Source organism: Anomaloglossus baeobatrachus, chromosome 2 (genome assembly GCF_048569485.1).
Source record: "Anomaloglossus baeobatrachus isolate aAnoBae1 chromosome 2, aAnoBae1.hap1, whole genome shotgun sequence".
Classification (NCBI taxonomy): Eukaryota; Metazoa; Chordata; class Amphibia; order Anura; family Aromobatidae; genus Anomaloglossus; species Anomaloglossus baeobatrachus.
The window spans coordinates 775,667,397-775,687,025 of NC_134354.1; the positions used below are offsets into that span (position 1 = coordinate 775,667,397).

Sequence of the window (19,629 nt, forward strand, 5' to 3'; positions counted from 1 at the left end):
CACATCAAACTTATTGAGAATTTCACAAGAAAAACAATGGTGTGCTTGGTTTTAATGTAACTGTATTCGTTCATTAGTTATTTACAATTTTATGACCACTTATAAAATGTGTTCAAAGTGCTGTCCATTGTGTTCTATTAATTGTCAATGCAACCCTCTTCTTCCACTCTTGACACACTAATGGCAACACCGCAGAAGAAATGCTAGCACAGATTTCCAGTATCTGTTGTGTCAGATGCTGCATTGACAATCCAACACAATGGGCAGCACTTTGAACACATTTTATAAGTGGTCATAAAATTGTACATAACTAATGAACGAATAAAGATATGTTAAAACCAAGCACACCATTGTTTTTCTTGTGAAATTCTCAATAAGTTTGATATGTTACATGACCTGACCCTCTTCTGTTGTGAATGTCAGTTATGCTTTTGCTGCTGTGAGGCTCCCTCTTGTGACCAGGAATGGTTTGGACAGAGACCAGGTGTGCTGGAGCAATGGGCGTTTACATTGCTAACTCTCTGCCTATTTAAACCTTGGCTGCTAGCAGTCTGAGCCGGTTGTCATTTGTTCTTTGTTCACCAGCCTTCTCATCTTGCTCCAGACACATCTACCCCAGATAAGTGCTTTGCTCTTTATTTGTTGCTTGGTTCTTGTTGCTCTTATCTGAGTTTGTCAATTGCTGTGGTTATTGTCAGTTTATTTGCATGCAGGAATCTTCTCTCTCAGTTGCTTAGCTGGGACGCTCCCTGCAGCTATGTTTGGAGTATTGCTCCTATAAGTCCATGTGTTTGTTGCTTCTTGAATTTGTAGTGGTTCCTGCTTTCTGTTCATTGGTATGACCAGAGCGCCTGGTATAGGACGGAGTTCAGATCTAGCAATCTGAGGGCTTTTTGTACTATCAGGTATTTGGATTTTTGTAGGGTTTTTCTTTGGCCACCATCAGCCCCTTTCCTATCCTTTCCTATTTAGTCAATGGGGCCTCACCTTTGCTAATCTTATCATCTATCTGTGTATTGTATTTTCCTATATCACCGCAGTCTTTGAATGTGGGGGGCTTGCTATACCTTTGCGGTCTATTTCTGAGGCAGAGAGTTATTCATCTTTCCTTCCTTTAGGATAGCTAGTTCTCCGGTTGGGTTCGCGGTGCACAGGATGTTAGTTCACCGCTCGGCTACTTCTAGTGTTGATGGTTAGTAAGGGGATGGTGGCCAGATTAGTTGCCAATGCTCTTGTCACCTTTTTTTGCCAATGATTTATGGTGATCTTCCATGGTTCCGGATGATAACACTCTTCCCATTGGAAATAATAAAGTTGGATCCAAAATGGCTGACTTCAAAATGGCTGACATGGTCACCACCCATCTTGGAAAGTTTCCCTCCTCCCATATACTAATGAGCCACAAACAGGAAATTGATATCACAAACCATTCCCATTTTATTTAGCTGTATCCATATAAATGGTCCACCCTGTATTTCACAAGGCTCATATATTAGCTTGGGAGTTTCTTATTGACATACTTTCTTACCATACACTTTGTTATATAATGGCTATGTTTTTTGTAGGCACTTTATGGGTCTTATGTATACCTTATTAGGGACAGTATCCATAGTCATAGCCCTATATACTCTCGTGTGTTTTGATTGAATTATCTGTCTCAGATTTACACATGGTACTGCACCTCAGCCGAGGTGCAGTATTCATCTCGGATACGCAACACTCTCATCCAACACATAAACATGGGAGTTCTTCCACTGGGACTGGGCTAGGGTAAGTGCTGGGGTGGCCTTCATGAGGTATGGGACCTCTTACCCATTAGTTCAGGTGTGGCGCCCTGGACAAGCCAGGTCGTCACAGGTACTACACCAACACACCCCACACTCCCAGTCAGGCACACCAAAGTCAGACAAAAAACCCTTGTTGCCTCCCTCCAGGGGCTGATGTTCACACCAGGGGGTGGGCCAGGCGGTTGGTCCCGCCCACCGAGGAGTTCACAGTCCTGGAGGCGGGAAAAGCAGAGAGATGAGTTTGAGAGTTGAAAGTGGAAGGAAGGAAAGTGGTAGTAGAGCAGACTGAAGTTGGTCCGGTGGTGTCACCAACCTCACCACAACCGTGGGTGGCGTCACTGACAATAAATCCCCAAAACCATCCCCCCTTTCACTCACGGGCGAGAAACGCCGCTCGAGTCCCCGGGATCCGGCCCACCGCTCGAGCCACCACCGAGCAGCAGCAGCAGCCGGACCCGAGCAGTGGGAGAGCGCAGCGTCCCCTCCTCCGCCCGAGACACAGGAATCCGGGAAAGTGCCTTTCCTGCAGGTAGCCGGCACAGTGGGATTTTTTTACACCTGTAGTGCAACCAGTCACCGCACAGAAGACGACCTGCCCTTTAGTATAGGCCATTGGTGTCGTTCTATGGTTGCAAGTTCATCAGACTGTCCAAGATGGTATTGTTTTGGACGTGAAACCCTTTGAACTTCCCCTGATGAACCCCTAAGCAAACATATAGGGGGGAAACGCATTGGGATACTTCACTGGATGGTCCCAGCAGATAAGTCATCTCTGCTGGGATTTGTTGCTATTTCTATCTAGGCTCAGCTTGGTGTGATTACATATTACCTTGCTTGTGTACGGCGGTGCAGGCTTAGGCTACTTTCACACATCCGGCTTGAGCTGTGTGGCTCAATCTGGCTGTGCAAGCTATGCAACGGATGCGGTGAAAACACCGCATCCTTTGCATAAGTTTTTCCCATGCGGCCCGCCCGGTTTTTGCCGCTTGCGGCATGCTACTGAGCATGCGCAGTGGCAAAAACCGCATGCGGCGGCCGGATGCGGTATTTGCCGCATCGCGCCGCATCCGGCCGCCATAGGCATGCATTGAGAGATGCGCCGCATCGGCCGAATGCGGCGCGATGCGGTTTTTTTTGCCGCACGAAAAAACGTGCCAGGCAACGTTCCATCCGGCCGCCGCATCGGCTAAATCTGCCGCATGCGGCAAAAACCGGATGGAACGCAAGGCCATGCGGCACAATGCGGCACTAATTAAAGTCTATGCAGGAAAATCGCAACCGGCAGCAAAAAAAAACGGTTGCGATTTTCCAGCAAAGTGCCGGATTGTGCCGCAGAAGAAAAACCGGAGGTGTGAAAGTAGCCTTAATGGTCTGTGCAGCTGGATTATGGTTGCTATATTCATGGCAATCTTAGTAAATTGATAATTGCTGACCGGTGACATTTGGCACTAACTAACTTCTTTTTGGTGGTGGGTGCTCTTTCTGGCAAGTGGCGGGCTGCAGGGAAAAAAAAAAAACAGGGCGAGACGACGAGGAGTGGGCGGTGCCCGAAACTTTATGGTGCACCTCCGCTGGTAGGTAGGCGATAGGGAGGGATAATAACCCCCCACTATTATAAGTAGTACGACTACCCCAAAATAACAACTACTAAAGTTGATTTATTTATTCTAAATAAGTTACCATCACTCATCCCGCTACTCGTCTCTACCATCTTCTACACTCACCTCACGTGACTGGTCTGTACCGAGTGGACATTGAGAAGCAATATAGCTTTTTATAATTACGATTTTAATATTGAATATTAATAAAATCTTTTTTAGGAGTTTTTTGTCCTTTGTTTTTTTTTTAAGTGGGATCCTCTAGGAAACACAGTATGTTTAATTATCCTGCTCTTACTACCATTTAACTTCCATTTGCAGCTCCTGGCGCTTACTTCGGCCATTTTTCAACCCCAAACTTCTCGTCCCCATTGACTTGCATGAGGTGTGTTGTTCGGGGTCAAGTTTGGAGTCGAGTTCGACTATTGAACTCAAATTTTTGTTTAGTTATTATTTGGACAATCCGAATACCCACATAGTCCGCTTATCACTAACCAGAGGCAGAGGAGTGCCGCCCTAGGCACTGGACCTCAAGGCACCAGGGGAAAATATAGATTTTTTTTTTAGCACAGTATGTCTGTTTGTTGTAGATTTTACCCATTTGCAATTTAAATAAATATCCACACACCAATTTTGCTGAATGATTTTTGCAGATTTCAATGTCAATGCCAAAACAGAAAAAAAGAGTGTGTTCCGGATGTAGAACACACTTAACACAAATATCAAATTATGGAGCTTTATCTCCAACTAGCTGTAGTACCCAGTGTTGCCCGGGATAGTAACTGTCTCTGTCTCTCTCCCAGTCTCTGTCTGTCTGTCTCTGTCTCTCTCTGTCTCTTTCCTTGTCCAACTTTGTGTCTGTCTGTGTCTATGTCTCTGTCTCTATCTCTGTATCAGTCTCTCTGTCTCTCTGTATCTTTGTGTATGTCTGTGTGTGCATGTCTGTCTCTCTCTATCTCTGTCTGTCTCTGTCTCCTTCCCCATCTGTCTCTTTTCCTCTCTGTCTCTTTCCCTGTTTCTCTGTCTGTCTCTTTCCCCGCCACTCTGTCTGTCTCTTTCCCTGTCTGCCTGCCCGTCTGTCTCTTTCCCCGGTCTGTCTCTTTCCCCGGTCTGTCTCTTTCCCCGGTTTGTCTCTTTCCCCGGTCTGTCTCTTTCCCCGTCTGTCTCTGTCTGTCTCTTTCCCTGTCTGTGTCTGTTTGTCTCTTTCTGTCTGTCTCTATCCGTCTCCCCATCGATATCATATTACCACACACATAAGCTTGTTATACTATGAATGTCTTTCGTTCCTATAGCAACCAATCAGAGCTGCTAATAATAACCTGTGGCTTCCAGCTCCATTGACTATAATGGAGGCAGAATGTTTGGAGAGTAACTGTAAAACGTGGGGTTAAATTTTCCGGTCAAAACATAGTCTATGACATTCCCTGAGTCACATGAGGCGTCTGTGCAAAATATCGTGATTGTAAATGCGATGGTGCGGATTCCTTTAGCGGACATACACACATACATACATACATACATACATACACACATACACATACACACACACACATACAGTCAGCTTTATATATTAGATAGAAGCATTGCTCTAGCGAATACAATATATAGTGGCCACCCACATATATCACAGACCCCTAGTTCTTTTTTTTTATAATTGGGCACTAAACATATCCAATTAAATGCATTTAGTAGAAATTACATTTCTTTTCAAAGTAACCTTTTCATACAGAAATATATATATATATATATATATATATATATATATATATATATATATATATATATATACACTGTAGTTATGGCCGAAAGTGTTGGCAGCCTTGAAATTGTTTTAGAAAATGAAGTATTTCTACCAGGAAATTATTGCAATTGCACATGTTTATTTCCTTTGTGTGTATTGGAACAACACAAAAAAAAAAGAGGGGAAAAAAAAGGAAAAGGGGACATAGTTTCTCACGAAATGCCTAAAATAGACAGGAAAAAATTGTTGGCACCTGTTAGTAAACAACTTTGTTTCAAGCATGTGATGCTCGTTCAAACTCACCTGTGGCCAGTGTGAGGAGGTGGCCAGTGTGAGGAGTTGGCCAGTGTGAGGAGGTTGCCAGTGTGAGGAGTTGGCCAGTGTGAGGAGGTTGCCAGTGTGAGGAGTTGACCAGTGTGAGGAGGTTGCCAGTGTGAGGAGGTGGCCAGTGTGAGGAGGTGGCCAGTGTGAGGAGGTGGCCAGTGTGAGGAGGTGGCCAGTGTGAGGAGGTGGCCAGTGTGAGGAGTTGGCCAGTGTGAGGAGGTGGCCAGTGTGAGGAGGTGGCCAGTGTGAGGAGGTGGCCAGTGTGAGGAGGTGGCCAGTGTGAGGAGGTGGCCAGTGTGAGGAGTTGGCCAGTGTGAGGAGGTGGCCAGTGTGAGGAGGTGGCCAGTGTGAGGAGGTGGCCAGTGTGAGGAGTTGGCCAGTGTGAGGAGTTGGCCAGTGTGAGGAGGTTGCCAGTGTGAGGAGGTGGCCAGTGTGAGGAGGTGGCCAGTGTGAGGAGTTTGCCAGTGTGAGGAGGCGGCCAGTGTGAGGAGGCGGCCAGTATGAGGAGGTGGCCAGTGTGAGGAGTTGGCCAGTGTGAGGAGTTGGCCAGTGTGAGGAGTTGGCCAGTGTGAGGAGGTTGCCAGTGTGAGGAGGTGGCCAGTGTGAGGAGGTGGCCAGTGTGAGGAGTTGGCCAGTGTGAGGAGGCGGCCAGTGTGAGGAGGCGGCCAGTGTGAGGAGGCGGCCAGTGTGAGGAGGTGGCCAGTGTGAGGAGTTGGCCAGTGTGAGGAGTTGGCCAGTGTGAGGAGGTGGCCAGTGTGAGGAGGTGGCCAGTGTGAGGAGGTGGCCAGTGTGAGGAGGTGGCCGGATTCCTACACCTGAAGCCACAAGCATATTCATGTATATATTGATGTGTAGAGTATAAGATGTCAACAATAATAATATTTGTGGGAAATGTTGGCAGCTAGTGGCTGGTTTAGGTAGTGCCTGTAGAAGCAGATGTCAGAGGAATAGAAAGAGTTAAGCTGTGGGAGTAGCCCACAGGGGAGAAGCTAGTTCCTGTGGGTAGAGAGTCCATCTTAGAGTTAGTTGAAGGTAGGGCGAGAAAGCCAAGTGTGGCCGGGTGTGCCCGCCCGGTGCAGGTTGGACAGGAATCCAAAACGTCTGGGCATGAGGACTTAAGGCCCTGTCTCACACAACGAGATCGCTGCTGAGTCACAGTTTCTATGACCATGTATGTACCAATGATCTCGCCGGCGATCTCGTTATGTGTGACACCTACAAGCGATCAGGCCCCTGCTGTGAGATCGCTAGTCGTTGTCGAATGGTCCGGACCATTTTGTTCGAAGGCACAGACCTGCTGGGCAGGACGCATCACTGTGTTTGATGCCTACCAACGACCTCCTAACACGGTCCCAACTCCCGCCGAGATCGTTATACAGGTCGCTGCGTCGTTGGTAAGGTCTAACTGTGTGACATCTCACCAGCGACCTCCCAGTGACTTACCAGCGATCCTTATCAGGTCGTATTGTTGTCGGGATCGCTGGTAAGTCGTTGTGTGTGACTGGGCCTTTACGGAGCATAAGGCTCAGGACTGGTGGTAAGGACACACCCAAAAGCCTCCTTCCATATAGTGGTAGGAAGTCTCTGGGAAGAAGAGTCAGGGAGCCCGAAGCTGATCGAGTGTAAGCTGGTAGTGCGAATGAAACGTTCCGTGCAATACAGTTGGCCCAGTACTTAAGTGCAGAAACTCCTTAGACATCCAAGACAAGACTCGAGTAGGGTGGCCAGTGAGGTACCTAAACCAACCCCTAGTGAAGGAGTACAGAACATGGAGCTGTGAAGGTGGTGCAAACCCAGTGAGGGAAACAAAACCATTGAAGTGTATCGTAATGTGAAAAAGAACAACTGAAGTGTATGTAGCCACTGTGATGTGTTCCCAGAGGACATTAACATTGTTACCAAGTAAATGTTCTTTTATAAAAAAAAACAAAATGAAGTTTCGCCTAATTTGCATTCGATGGACTGTCTGAAACGGAGGAGACTGTAGGCAGCAGTGAATAACTGAGTATCACACATCTCACACAATTATTGGGGACACTGTATTTTCTCTGGTGTGCCAGTGCATGAGACTGCACTGAAAGCTCACCCACGACTACCACCCTTTGGCACCTTACACAAGTAATAGGTGTGGGCAATATAAAAATCCCACCTGAAACCAGTTAAAAGGGGAGAAGTTGACTTAGGGCGGCTTTGCACGTTGCAACATCGCACGTGCAATGTTGGTGGGATCAAATCGAAAGTGCCGCACATCCGGCGTCACTTTCGACATCGTAGTGTGTAAATCTGAGATGATACGATTAACGAGCGCAAAAGCGTCGTTATGGTATCATCGGTGTAGGCTCCGACTTTTTCAAAATTACGCTGCCGCAACAGGTACGATGTTGTTCCTCGTTCCTGCGGCAGCACACCGCTGTGTGTGAAGCCGCAGAAGCGAGGAACATCACCTTACCTGCCGCCGGCGGCTATACGGAAGGAAGGAGGTGGGCGGGATGTTTACATTCTGCTCATCTCCGCCCCTCCGCTTTGATTGGCCGCCTGCCGTGTGATGTCGCTCTGATGTTGTACTTCCCGCCCCCTTAGGAAGGAGGCGGGTCGCCGGCCAGAGCGACGTCGCAGGGCAGGTGAGTGCATGTGAAGCTGGCGTAGCGATAATGTTCGCTACGCCAGGAATCACAAGTTATCGCTGCTGCGACAGGGGCAGGGACTATTGCGTGTGACATCGCAGCATCGGCTTGCGATGTCGCAACGTGCAAAGCCCGCCTTAGTCTTTGCATTGTGTGTGCCACACCAAGCATGGAGAACAGAAACGGAGAAGAGAACTGTCTGAGGACTTGAGAACCAAAATTGTTGAAAAATATCAACAATCTCAAGGTTACAAGTCCATCTCCAGAGATCTTGATGTGCCTTTGTCTATGGTGCACAGCATAATCAAGAAGTTTAGAACCCATGGCGCTGGAGCTAATCTACCTTTTCAGGAACGGCAGAGAAAAATTGATGAAATGTTGATCCGCAGGATAGTCTGGATGGTGGATTAACTGCCCCAATCAAGTTCCCATGAAATTCATGCTGTCCTGCAGCTCAGGAGCATCTCTGTCAGTGCAAACTATCTGTCCACATGTGAATTAGATAAAAAACTATGGAGGAGACCAAGGAGGACCTCACTACTGACTCAGAAACATAAAAAAGCTAGCTTGTAGTTTACCAATATATACATGAGCAACCAAAATCCTTCTGGGAAAGCGTCTTATGGACAGATGAGACCAAGATAGAGATTTTTGGTAAAGAGTATCATTCTACAGTTTACCGAAAGCAGAATAAAGCCTACAAAGAAAAGAACAAAGTACCTACAGTCATACATGGTGGAGGTCAATGTTAGGGGGTTGCTTCTCTGCCTCTGGTACTGGGAGCCTTGACTGAGTGCAAAACATCATGAAATCTGAAGATTACCAAAGGATTTTGAATGCTGTGCCCAGTGTCAGAAAGCTGGGTTTGCGTCTTAGGTCATGGGTCTTCCAGCAGGAAAATGACCCCAAACACGTAAAGAAGCCCCAGAAATGGATGGAAACACAGTGCTGTTGAGTCCTGAAGTGGCAGCCGGACCTAAATCCCATTGACACCTGTGGAGAGATCTGAAAATTGCTGTTGGGTGAACAGAAGACGCCTTCAGATATGAGAGACCGGGAGCAGTTTATAAAGAAGAGTCCAAGATTCCAGGTGAGAGAAGTAAGAAGCTTATGGATGGGTATAGGAAGCGATTGATTGCTCATTATTTATTCCAAAGGGTTACGTTGAGGCGGACATCAATTTTGTCCTACCCATTTTTGCAGTTTTGTGTGAAATGATGTCCAATTTGCTTATTTTTCCTCTTTTTTTTATGTTGTTCCAATACACACAAAGGAAATAACAAAACATGTGTAATTGCAATAATTTTCTAGGAGAAATACAGTATTTTCTGGAACAATTTCAAGGGTGCCAACACTTTCAACCATGACGGTATTCATATACAGTGCCTTGTATTTGAGAAGTGTAAAGGAAATGATACATGGTTTTATAAATATTTTAAATATATTAATTTGGAAATTGTGACGTGCAATTGTATTCAGCCCCCCATAATCTGATACCCATAGATAATATCCCGAGTGACCCATCACCTCCAGAAGTGTACTTTATGCTCATTATAACTCCAGCAGTTCGGTGAAGACATCAGTGATTTGTGTGAGAACATTAGAGATCAAACCTCAGCATGAAAATCAAGGAACACACCAGACAGGTCAAGGATAAAGTTGTGGAGAAGAGTAAAGCAGGGTTAGGTTATAAAAAAGGAGCACTGTTCAATCCATCATCCAACAATTAAAGGGGCTTGCCACGACTGCAAACCTACAAAGACATGGCTGTCCACCAAAACTGACATCCCAAGAGAAGCAGAAAAGAGGCCCATGGTCACTGGAGGAGCTGCAGAGATCCACATCTCAGGTAGGAGAATCTGTCCATATTACAACTATTAGTCGTATACTATACAAATCTGGGCTTTATGGGAGAGCGGCAAAAAGAAAGAAAATTTTGAAAGCATAAGAAGTCACGTTTGCAGTTTGTAGAAAGCGAAGTAGTGGGCACAGTGAGCATGTGGTGGAAAACTAACACTGCACATCACCCTGAAAACACCATCCCCACCATCACACATGGTGGTGGCAGCATCCTGCTGTGGGGAGGCTTTTCTTCAGCAGAGGCAGGAAAGCTGGTCAGAGAAGATGGGAAGATGGATAGAGCTAAATACAGGGCAATCCTGGAGCAAAAACTTGTTATAGGATGCAAAGGACTTGAGACTGGAGTGTAGGTTCACCTTCCAGCAGGACAACGACCCTAAACATCCTATCAGAGCGACAATGGAGGGTTTAGATCGGAGCCTATTCATATGTGTGAACGATCCAGTTACAGTCCAGACCAAAATCCAATTGAGAACCTGTGACAAGACGTGAAAATTGCTTATCACAGACGTCTCCATCCAATCTCATTGAGCGAGAGCGAGTGTGCAAGGAAGATGGGGCAAAAATGTCACCTCTACATGTGCAAAGCTGGAGAGATGTCCCCCAAAGACACAGAGAGGTGGTCCTACAAAGTATTGACTCGGGGGCTGAATACAAATGCACTTTACAATTTTCAAATGTATATTTTTAGGGTATGTGCACACAATCCAGATGTTGGGGCGTTCTGGATGTAGCGTGTTTGCTCTTGCAGAGATGCTAGTGTCCTTTGTGGGAGAGCGTGCTATCCGTGCCGGCGGTCAGGATTGCTGACATCGTATTTTCGCTGTGTTTTCCCCGCTGAGAACACTCACGTCTCCATAAGCATAAATTGACATGCTGCAGCTCAGAAAGCCACACAGCATATCTTTATACGCAGCGTAGATGAGAAGCACAGTGGGCAGGAGATTTCTATAAATCCCATCCACTGTGCTTGTACTGCACAATACAGCGTTCTGGAAGGAGCAAAAACACACTGTATCCAAAACGCTGCTGACACTGATCATGTGCACTTATATTTATTTACTTTTTACATTAATTTTAAAGGGAACCTGTCACCAGATTTGGTGACTATAAGCTGTGGCCACCACCAGTGGGCTCTTATATACAGCATTCTAACATACTGTATACAAGAGCCCAGGCCGCTGTGTAGAGTGTAAAAATCACTTTATAATACTCACCTGAAGGGCGGCGAGGTGCAGACTGGTCGGATGGGTGTCCCCTTTCTCCGGTCCCGGCGCCTCCTCTTTCGGCCATCTTTGTCCTCCTTCTTCTGAAGCCTTTGTGCATGACTTGTCCTACGTCATCCACACTCGCCGGCATTGACTTCCACTTTGATCTGTCCTGAGCAGGGCAGATCAATGAATTGTAGTGCACCTGCGCAGGACCTCAGTGCCGGCGAGTGTGGATGACGTAGGACGCTTTATGCACCAAGGCTTCAGAAGAAGGAGGACAAAGATGGCTGAAAGAGGAGGCGCCGGATTCGGAGAATGGAGACGCCCATGTGACCAGTCTGCACCACACCACCACTTACGTGAGTATTATAAAGTGATTTTTACGTTCTACACAGCGGCCTGGGCTCTTATATACAGCATATTAGAATCCTGTATATAAGAGCCCACTGGTGGGGGCCGCAGCTTATAGTCACCAAATCTGGTGACAGGTTCCCTTTAAGTGAAAACTCTATTCAACACTCTCCTGCGGTTACCTTATTGATGCAGTGGAAGCTGTGGACATGAGAAATAAAATGAGCACCATCAGGATTCCCGTCACCCCTGGAACTGAAACAGAAATTACATTGGGATCAATAATACAGTGTCTGATAGAAAAATAATAATAATTTCTTAGCGTTTTAAAAACCTTGTTTACAGTAGCATAATATTTGTAAATACAAGCGTCAACGGACACATTATAGAGAATAATTCTAAAGCAAGTACTTAGTCCCGGGATGTTAGGAACTCTAAGCAGACTGACTGAAGATAGAACACAAAATGTTGCATATTTACACAAGACCCCCCCATACACAGAGGGAACATCAGGGTGGCAATATAACAGAAAACGTTGGCGCTAAGGAGTGGGGAGTGGAGTCACCTCCTAACATTCACCTGAGGCTGATCCTTGTGTGCCACCCCCGCGACAGCTGACGGGCTGCTCGGACCTGGATCCACAGTGGCTCGAGTGGTCTCCGGATCCGAGGCGGGGTCGTGCCGCTACCCGGAATAAAAAGTGGGATGTTTTGGGTGGTGATTGGGGATAATGTTCGTGACACCACCCATGGTGAGTGGTAACGTGAGGGACCACAGCTGCCGTTTGGGGACGCCCGGGGACGATGGTGTGTGGCAGCTCGAGATGTTAGGCTGCTTTCACACATCCGGTTTGAGCCGTGCGGCTCAATCCGGCTGTGAAACCTATGCAACGGATGCGGTGAAAACACTGCATCCTTTGCATAAGTTTTTCCCATGCGGCCCGTCCGGTTTTTGCCGCTTGCGGCATGCTACTGAGCATGCGCAGTGGCAAAAACCGCATGCGGCGGCCGGATGCGGTGTTTGCCGCATCGCGCCACATCCGGCATTCATAGGGATGCATTGGGAAAAGCGCCGCATCGGCCGGATGCTGCGCGATGCGGTTTTTTTTTGCCGCAGAAAAAAAACGTGCCAGGCAACGTTCCATCCGGCCGCCGCTTCGGCTAAATCTGCCGCATGCGGCAAAAACCGGACGGAACGCAAGGCCATGCGGCACAATGCGGCACTAATTAAAGTCTATGCAGGAAAAACGCAACCAGCAGCAAAAAAAAAGGTTGCGTTTTTCCTGAAAAGTGCCGGATTGTGCCGCATAGCAAAAACCGGAGGTGTGAAAGCAGCCTTAACCCCTCCGTGGGCAGGGGGAGTGAAGTCCCGGGGTCCGGTGATGGATGGAGTGGGGAACCCCTCGGATGTGAAGGGATATCAGGTACTGACACGGTCCAAAGTCACTGACGCTGACACCAGGTAAACCAAACTCTTGAATATTCTGCTACCATTGGGCGAGCACGCTGGGTCCATGTCCCTTTGGTGTTGCTGGTTGGCCTGAAGCCTTGTTCATTGGCACTGTGTGTCTGTCGTATGGATCCCTTTCACGTGCAGTTACTCGGATCCCGCTCACCTGCGTGGCTAGCAAGGTGAGCTTGCTCTCAGGGTTCACGCTTGAGATTTTCTGGACGGTTGTGGGAAGTCCTATCCACCTCGTTGCACTAGTACCCTGATTCTGGAGCGGGTGGGGAACGGTTCCTGAAGACTCCGTTCCCGTCGGGTTAATTACTGGGCTGCGTGAAGCTTCTTCCCAGCCTAGGGTCCGCGTACCCCGTCGTGTCCTGGCCCCTGCCCAGTTGTAGCACAAGGCAGCCGGCCCGCTCTCTGTAGCAGCACCGTGCCCCCTGTCACTACCCCCTGCGACCGGGGTTCTAGCTCCTTCTGGGCAGGCCAACGTCTGGCACCTGGGACGGGTACAGGAGCCCAGCTCCGCAGCGTGATCTGTCCTGTCACCACTGCTCTCTCTTCACCACTCAACTAAAAACTGCACTGACATCTCTGCCCTCCCTCTTCCATCCCTCTATCTGGGTGGCCCTATTCCCCTCAGGCTGCCCAATGGGTGGCTGGTGGGTGTGGTGCAGAGTGTTCCTCAGGATTTTTGGTATACCTGTTGATAGCAGCACCAAATTGACAACACCCGTAACCAAGGAGGAGCGGGTACCATGCAGAAGGGCAGATTGCACGGCACCCTTGTGACAACCTGATAGGCCAGGGCGTCACACTTGCACTCCCTAACATCCCTAAATGGGTCTTTTTCCCCAGTGCGCCATCACATGCCTAGGCCCTTGCTGGCACTGAACTCACCCTTAATAGTAAAGACCACTGCAATAATACTACACAAGGAAGGTAAGATAAACTGGTGGGGAAAAAAATACAACAAAAAACACTCAGATGCTTTTCCAACAGGAACATCTCAGCTGCAACAGAAGCGACACCTCAGCTTCTCCAGAGACTTGGTCCTTCAAAGTGGACTGCATAGGTATGAGCTATAGTCGGCATAAGGAGGTGTGAGAAGTGGATATTTATAGCAGAAGGGTGTGGATGCATTTTTTTTTTTCCACAATTTGACACTACTTTGAATTTTTTTACCATTTATACAAAGAACAATGTCACAATGTAAAAAAAAAAAATACTATATAATCACCTCTATGCAAAGTGGTAAAAAAATCTTCCTGCAAGAACCGAAAGGCCACAATATACAGCTGTTTAGAACTCGGCTTTTAGGAAAATATCCTAGACACACAAACAAATACAACTGAATTGTTCCCGTGCACCGGGTCTGGATTACCCAGCTGTAAGGTGATAGGAGATTTTCACACGAACCTTCATATGTGCGAATTCATGGGGAGATTTCTAGACGACTATTCAGTCACACTGCCGGTAGAACTGATGTGTAAATGCAGCTCCATGTTCCCATTTCTGGCCCATAATAATATCATTTTCACAGTTTTGTTCAGTTTCATGCTGTGTTTTGCAGCAAAATAAGAAATCTCAGAAAGGACGCTTGCTGGATTGCACAACGTGTACGAACCTGGAAAATGTGCGATGTAAAAAAAGCTTTTAAAAAACTAAAGCACCATTATGGTGGAACCATCTCTACTAATGACTCCATCTCCATTTTGAAGCATCCAATAATGGCCATATTTCTTGCTAGACTTGTCATGTGTAAGGGGATGCAGAAGTCAATACAAGTAAATATCGCCATCTGGTGGTCCAAGGTAATAAGAGCAAACAGGAACTAAAGAGTTGAATGTGTGTTTCCTCAAGGGAAGAGTTTAGAAGAGAGACACCAGGTCATGTGACAGTTGTATCACAGTTACTAAATATAAAAGGCCGGGCCATGAAGAGGGTGAGATGGTGAAAGAACCTGCACCAGGGATAGTTGGGTAGCAGTAAAACGAGCTTATATCATCAGTGCCGCAGAAGGGCCCAAGAGCGGTGATATATACCAGTGAAGACCATCTCCTATGCCAGTAGAAGAACCATTACCAATTGCAGTAGAAGACCGTGACTTGCACCCGTAGGAGAACCGTAACCAGCTCCAGCAGAAGACCATGATCTATGCCAGTAGAAGCTCGTGACCAGTGGAAGTCCATAAACCGAATACCGAAAACAGAACATTCCATTTCCAGAAGAAGATCCGAGTGAACCGGGCAAATGGCTCCTGTGCAGAGATACGGTATTGAGTGGGGACTGAGGTCGCGTTTCCGTGAAGGAAGGAGGCCAGCCGGTTTAATGTGTGAGGAGACCCAACAACATGGATTTGCGGCCTAGTGGGTAGCATCTTTGACCTCGTTAGGGCCTATGTGCCACTTAGTCTCATTTAGATAAAGAACGGTGCGTAGAGTGTCGCTGATGTTGTCCTGATAGAGGGATTTAGTTTATGATAACGTTGACAGTGGCCGTTGGATAGTGATAGGAATATTATTGTGATTGTATTCTGAATAACTCCGTTGCTAATTCCTCTACTAGTCACTTGTGCTATTCCCTGATTGCACCTTACCATTGCCACTCTTATTTGGGTAAATATCTGTTGTTGATCCACCACTGAGTCTCCTTTACTGTCTCGTTGCATCCAAATAATCTGCTGACACGTGTTCGAGGGGCGCGCTTCCAGAAGATGCATGACCAAGGCTCACAAAGCTCTCCATTCCAAAGACCAGGGCTGTGGATAACTACCTATAGTTAATGAAGTACAACTGTGCTATAGATTAGCGTGTGGTCCCTGTTCACAGGATCAGAGGGTGTCCTAGTGGCGGTACCCAAGGCCTCACCAATCCTGTTGTCCTCATAGGGACATACCTTTCATTTTCTGTAGATGGTCAGCTGATATAGGTTTTTATGGGGGCTAGGACTTAGTATACATGTATTTTGCAAGATTTGGGGGCAGGGCTTCTGCTATAACCATACGCCTTTACAGCTAAAGGCATATGATCACTATGGGGTCTGACTGCTAGGGTCCAGTAGAATGGGGTTGTAAAGTCCCCTGCATTAATGGAGCACCAGTGAGCATGTGCGACCATTGTTCCTTTCACCATCTACAGGAAATGCTGGTCACACATGTGCACTACCGCTCTATTCACACAAGGAGCTTTGGCACATCTATTCTTGGGATCGGTGGTGGCCTCATAGGCCAGACCTCCAGTGATCATACATTGAATATTGATCTGGTGGATAAGCAACAAACATTATTTACGAGTAACAGTAAATTGTCACGGGTGACAGTCATGTGGTTTCTGGCTATAGAAGGTCACAGTGTCTGGCTGCACAGAATGCTGCCTGACTTTCCATTGTTGCTGCTCAGTAGTCATTGGTATAGGTATCTTTCCTGCTGGATTCCTCTCTCCCCTTTTGGACACAGCAGGAGCTCGCCTTCCACCCAGCTGCTGGTCATCAGCATTCTCTTGATGCTTAAATACTCCTTCCTTCCCTGGACTGACGCTGGTGATATTTTTCAGTTCATTCAAGCCTTGGTTACAAGCAGGTGGCTTGTACTCCTCTGTAGTATCATTGCTGAAAACTTTGCTGAACTCCTGCCTGAGTCATCTGTGGATAAGTAGTTCATGCTTTTCCATTGTGTGTCCTCCTTGTGTCTTCTACAGTTGTTTAGTCGGGTTGACGAAGAGGTCATCCCATCCATTTTGTATTTAGGGTCCAGCATTAGGGATACCTAGGGTCAGGTTTCTTGCTTGGCGCATGGGTGCGGAGCCTATCTATGGTGGTGAGGGACCCCAGGGACCAGTGTTAGGTTTGTTTAGGGGTCACCATCTTCCCTATTCCTAGACAAAGGTTTTCCCTTCCCTTTCGCTTGGTACTTCCCTGTACCTAGCATGACATAAATGCAGAAAAATGGCAACTCTTCCCTTGTTTGGATTTTTTAGTATATTAAAAATATATTTTATATATACTTTTATATATATATATATATATATATATATATATATATATATATATATATATATCTTGCTTTTTTCCAAATTTCTGATTGGAAACGCTGTAAGGCGTTTAGCTACAGTAGAAGCCCTGCCCCAATAATCTTGCATAATACATGTGTAATAGGTGGGCAGTGCCCCCATGATATAACTGTGCTATGTCTTATGTATTTACTATTTACTGTTGAATATGATAAATGCATGTGTTAATATTTAAGTATTTTTAGAGGAGAATAGGTTCTGGATGCAGCAGAGTTAGGGCTGTCTATCAGGTTAATAAATTCTGCCATCTAGAAATAGAGTGATAGATGGCTATGTGTATGGTTAGGTGAGGGAGCTCCAGAGAAGTGGGTTCAAAGTCAGAAGACATGGCCTCGGTGCTAGGGTCAGTAAGAGAACCCAAGGTAACCTCTGGAGGTACGGAGCCTATGGTTCACCCCAGCAGGCTTAGAGAGTTGTCCAGCTAGAGAAACTGTCGGGGCCCAGATGGAGCTCCGGTGGAAGTCAGTCAAGAAGTGGGTTCAAAATGGGAAGACGTGCCATCGGTGCTAGCATCAGTAAGTGAACCCCGAGGTATCCTCTAGAGATCTGGAGCCTACGGCTCACCACAGCGCGCTTAGAGTCGTCCAGCTAGAAAAACTGTCGGGGCCCAGAAGCGGATGAAGGTGTACAGTATGAGGAGGAAAGAGGTGCGGTCTCCGGAGTATTGAGGACGAGTTCTGAAATAGTGGGGAATAGATTGAAGACTGGGACCCCTCAGAGAACGAGAGAGGAAAGCCATGTCTGCCATAACGGCATGAAGAATAAAAGTACACCGTGTGCAGAATTATTTGGCAAATGGGTATGTTGATCACATGATACTTGTTATACATGTCGTCCTACTCCAAGCTGTATAGGCTGAGAGCCAACTACCAATTAAGTAACTCAGGTGCTGTGCCTCTCTGTAATGAGGAGGGGTGCGGTGTAATGACATCAACACCCTATATAAGGTGTGCTTAATTATTAGGCAACTTCCTTTCCGTTGGCAAAATGGGTCAGAAGAGAAATTTGACTGGCTCTGAAAAGTCCAAAATTGTGAGATGTCTTGCAGAGGGACGCAGCAGTCTTGAAATTGCCAAACCTTTGAAGCGTGATCACCGAACAATCAAGCGTTTCATGGCAAATAGCCAACAGGGTTGAAAGAAGCGTGTTTAGCAAAAAAGGCGCAAAATAGCTGCCCATGAAGCGTGAAGCTGCCAAGATGCCATTTGCCACCAGTTTGGCCATATTTCAGAGCTGCAACGTTACTGGAGTATCAAAAAGCACAAGGTGTGCCATACTCAGGGACATGGCCAAGGTAAGGAAGGCTGAAAACCACCACCTCTGACCAAGAAACAGAAGATAAAATGTCAAGACTGGGCCAAGAAATATCTTAAGACTGATTTTTCAAAGGTTTTATGGACTGATGAAATGAGAGTGACTCTTGATGGGCCAGATGGATGGGCCAGAGGCTGGATCAGTAAAGGGCAGAGAGCTCCACTCCGACTCAGACGCCAGCAAGGTGGAGGTGGGCACTGGTATGGGCTGGTATCATCAAAGATGAACTTGCGGGACCTTTTCGGGTTGAGGATGGAGTGAAGCTCAACTCCCAGACCTACTGCCAGTTTCTGGAAAACAACTTCTTCAAGCAGTGGTACAGGAAGAAGTCGGTATCGTTCAAGAAAAACATGATTTTCATGCCGGACAATGCTCCATCACATGCATCCAACTAATCCACAGCGTGGCTGGCCAGTAAGGGTCTAAAAGATGAAAAAATAATGACATGGCCCCCTTGTTCACCTGATCTGAACCCCATAGAGAACCTGTGGACCCTCATAAAATGTGAGATCTACAGGGAGGGAAAATAGCACACCTCTCGGAACAGTGTCTGGAGGCTGTGGTGGCTGCTGCACGCAATGTTGAGCGTAAACAGATCAAGCAATGACAGTATCTATGGATGGTCGGCTGCTGAGTGTCATCATAAAGAAAGGTGGCTATATTGGTCACTAATTTTTTGGGGGTTTTTTTGCATGTCAGAAATGTTTATTTCTAAATTTTGTGCAGTTCTATTGGTTTACCTGGTGAAAATAAACAAGTGAGATGGGAATATATTTGGTTTTTATTAAGTTGCCTAATAATTCTGCACAGTAATAGTGTCGCGGGCGGGGAGGACGCCGCCGCTGCGCATCTAACGCTCGGGTCCGGCGCTGCTGCGTCTGCTGCTCGGTGGCTCGAGCGGTGGGCCGGATCCAGGGACTCGAGTGGCGCTCCTCGCCCGTGAGTAAAAAGGGTGGTTGGTTTGGGGGATTTAGTCCGTGACGCCACCCACGGGTTGTGGTGAAGATGGGCACCACCGCTGCTGGTGACGGGGATCCCGGGAACAATGGTGGGGAGCAGCTGGGATGTTGTTTTCCCCCTCCGTGGGTAGGGGTCGGTGGTCCCGGGGCCCGGTGGTGTGACGGGGAGGCAGGGTTGGTGAGGTGCAGGGTTGCAGGGACAGCGTGGCGCGGTGCCGGATGGCACGGGTGTACTCACTCAGTAAGAGATGCACAAAGTCCTCGGTAAACCAAACGGCTGGATGGACCGGTCCCGCAGCCGGCTGCAGTGTCTCTCCCCGGACAGGTGATTGCGGCTGTCTTTC

General features: G+C 47.2%; 1 protein-coding gene across 1 annotated transcript in view; it reads right to left on the reverse strand.

Moving 5' to 3' along the window:
* NOX4 (NADPH oxidase 4) overlaps positions 1–19,629 on the reverse strand; it is a 369,265-nt gene that overhangs the window by 227,519 nt on the left and 122,117 nt on the right. Inside the window, exon 7 of the mRNA XM_075334714.1 lies at positions 11,679–11,751. Within this exon, the coding sequence (XP_075190829.1) occupies positions 11,679–11,751 (73 nt within the window). The remainder of the gene's footprint in view (positions 1–11,678; positions 11,752–19,629) is intronic.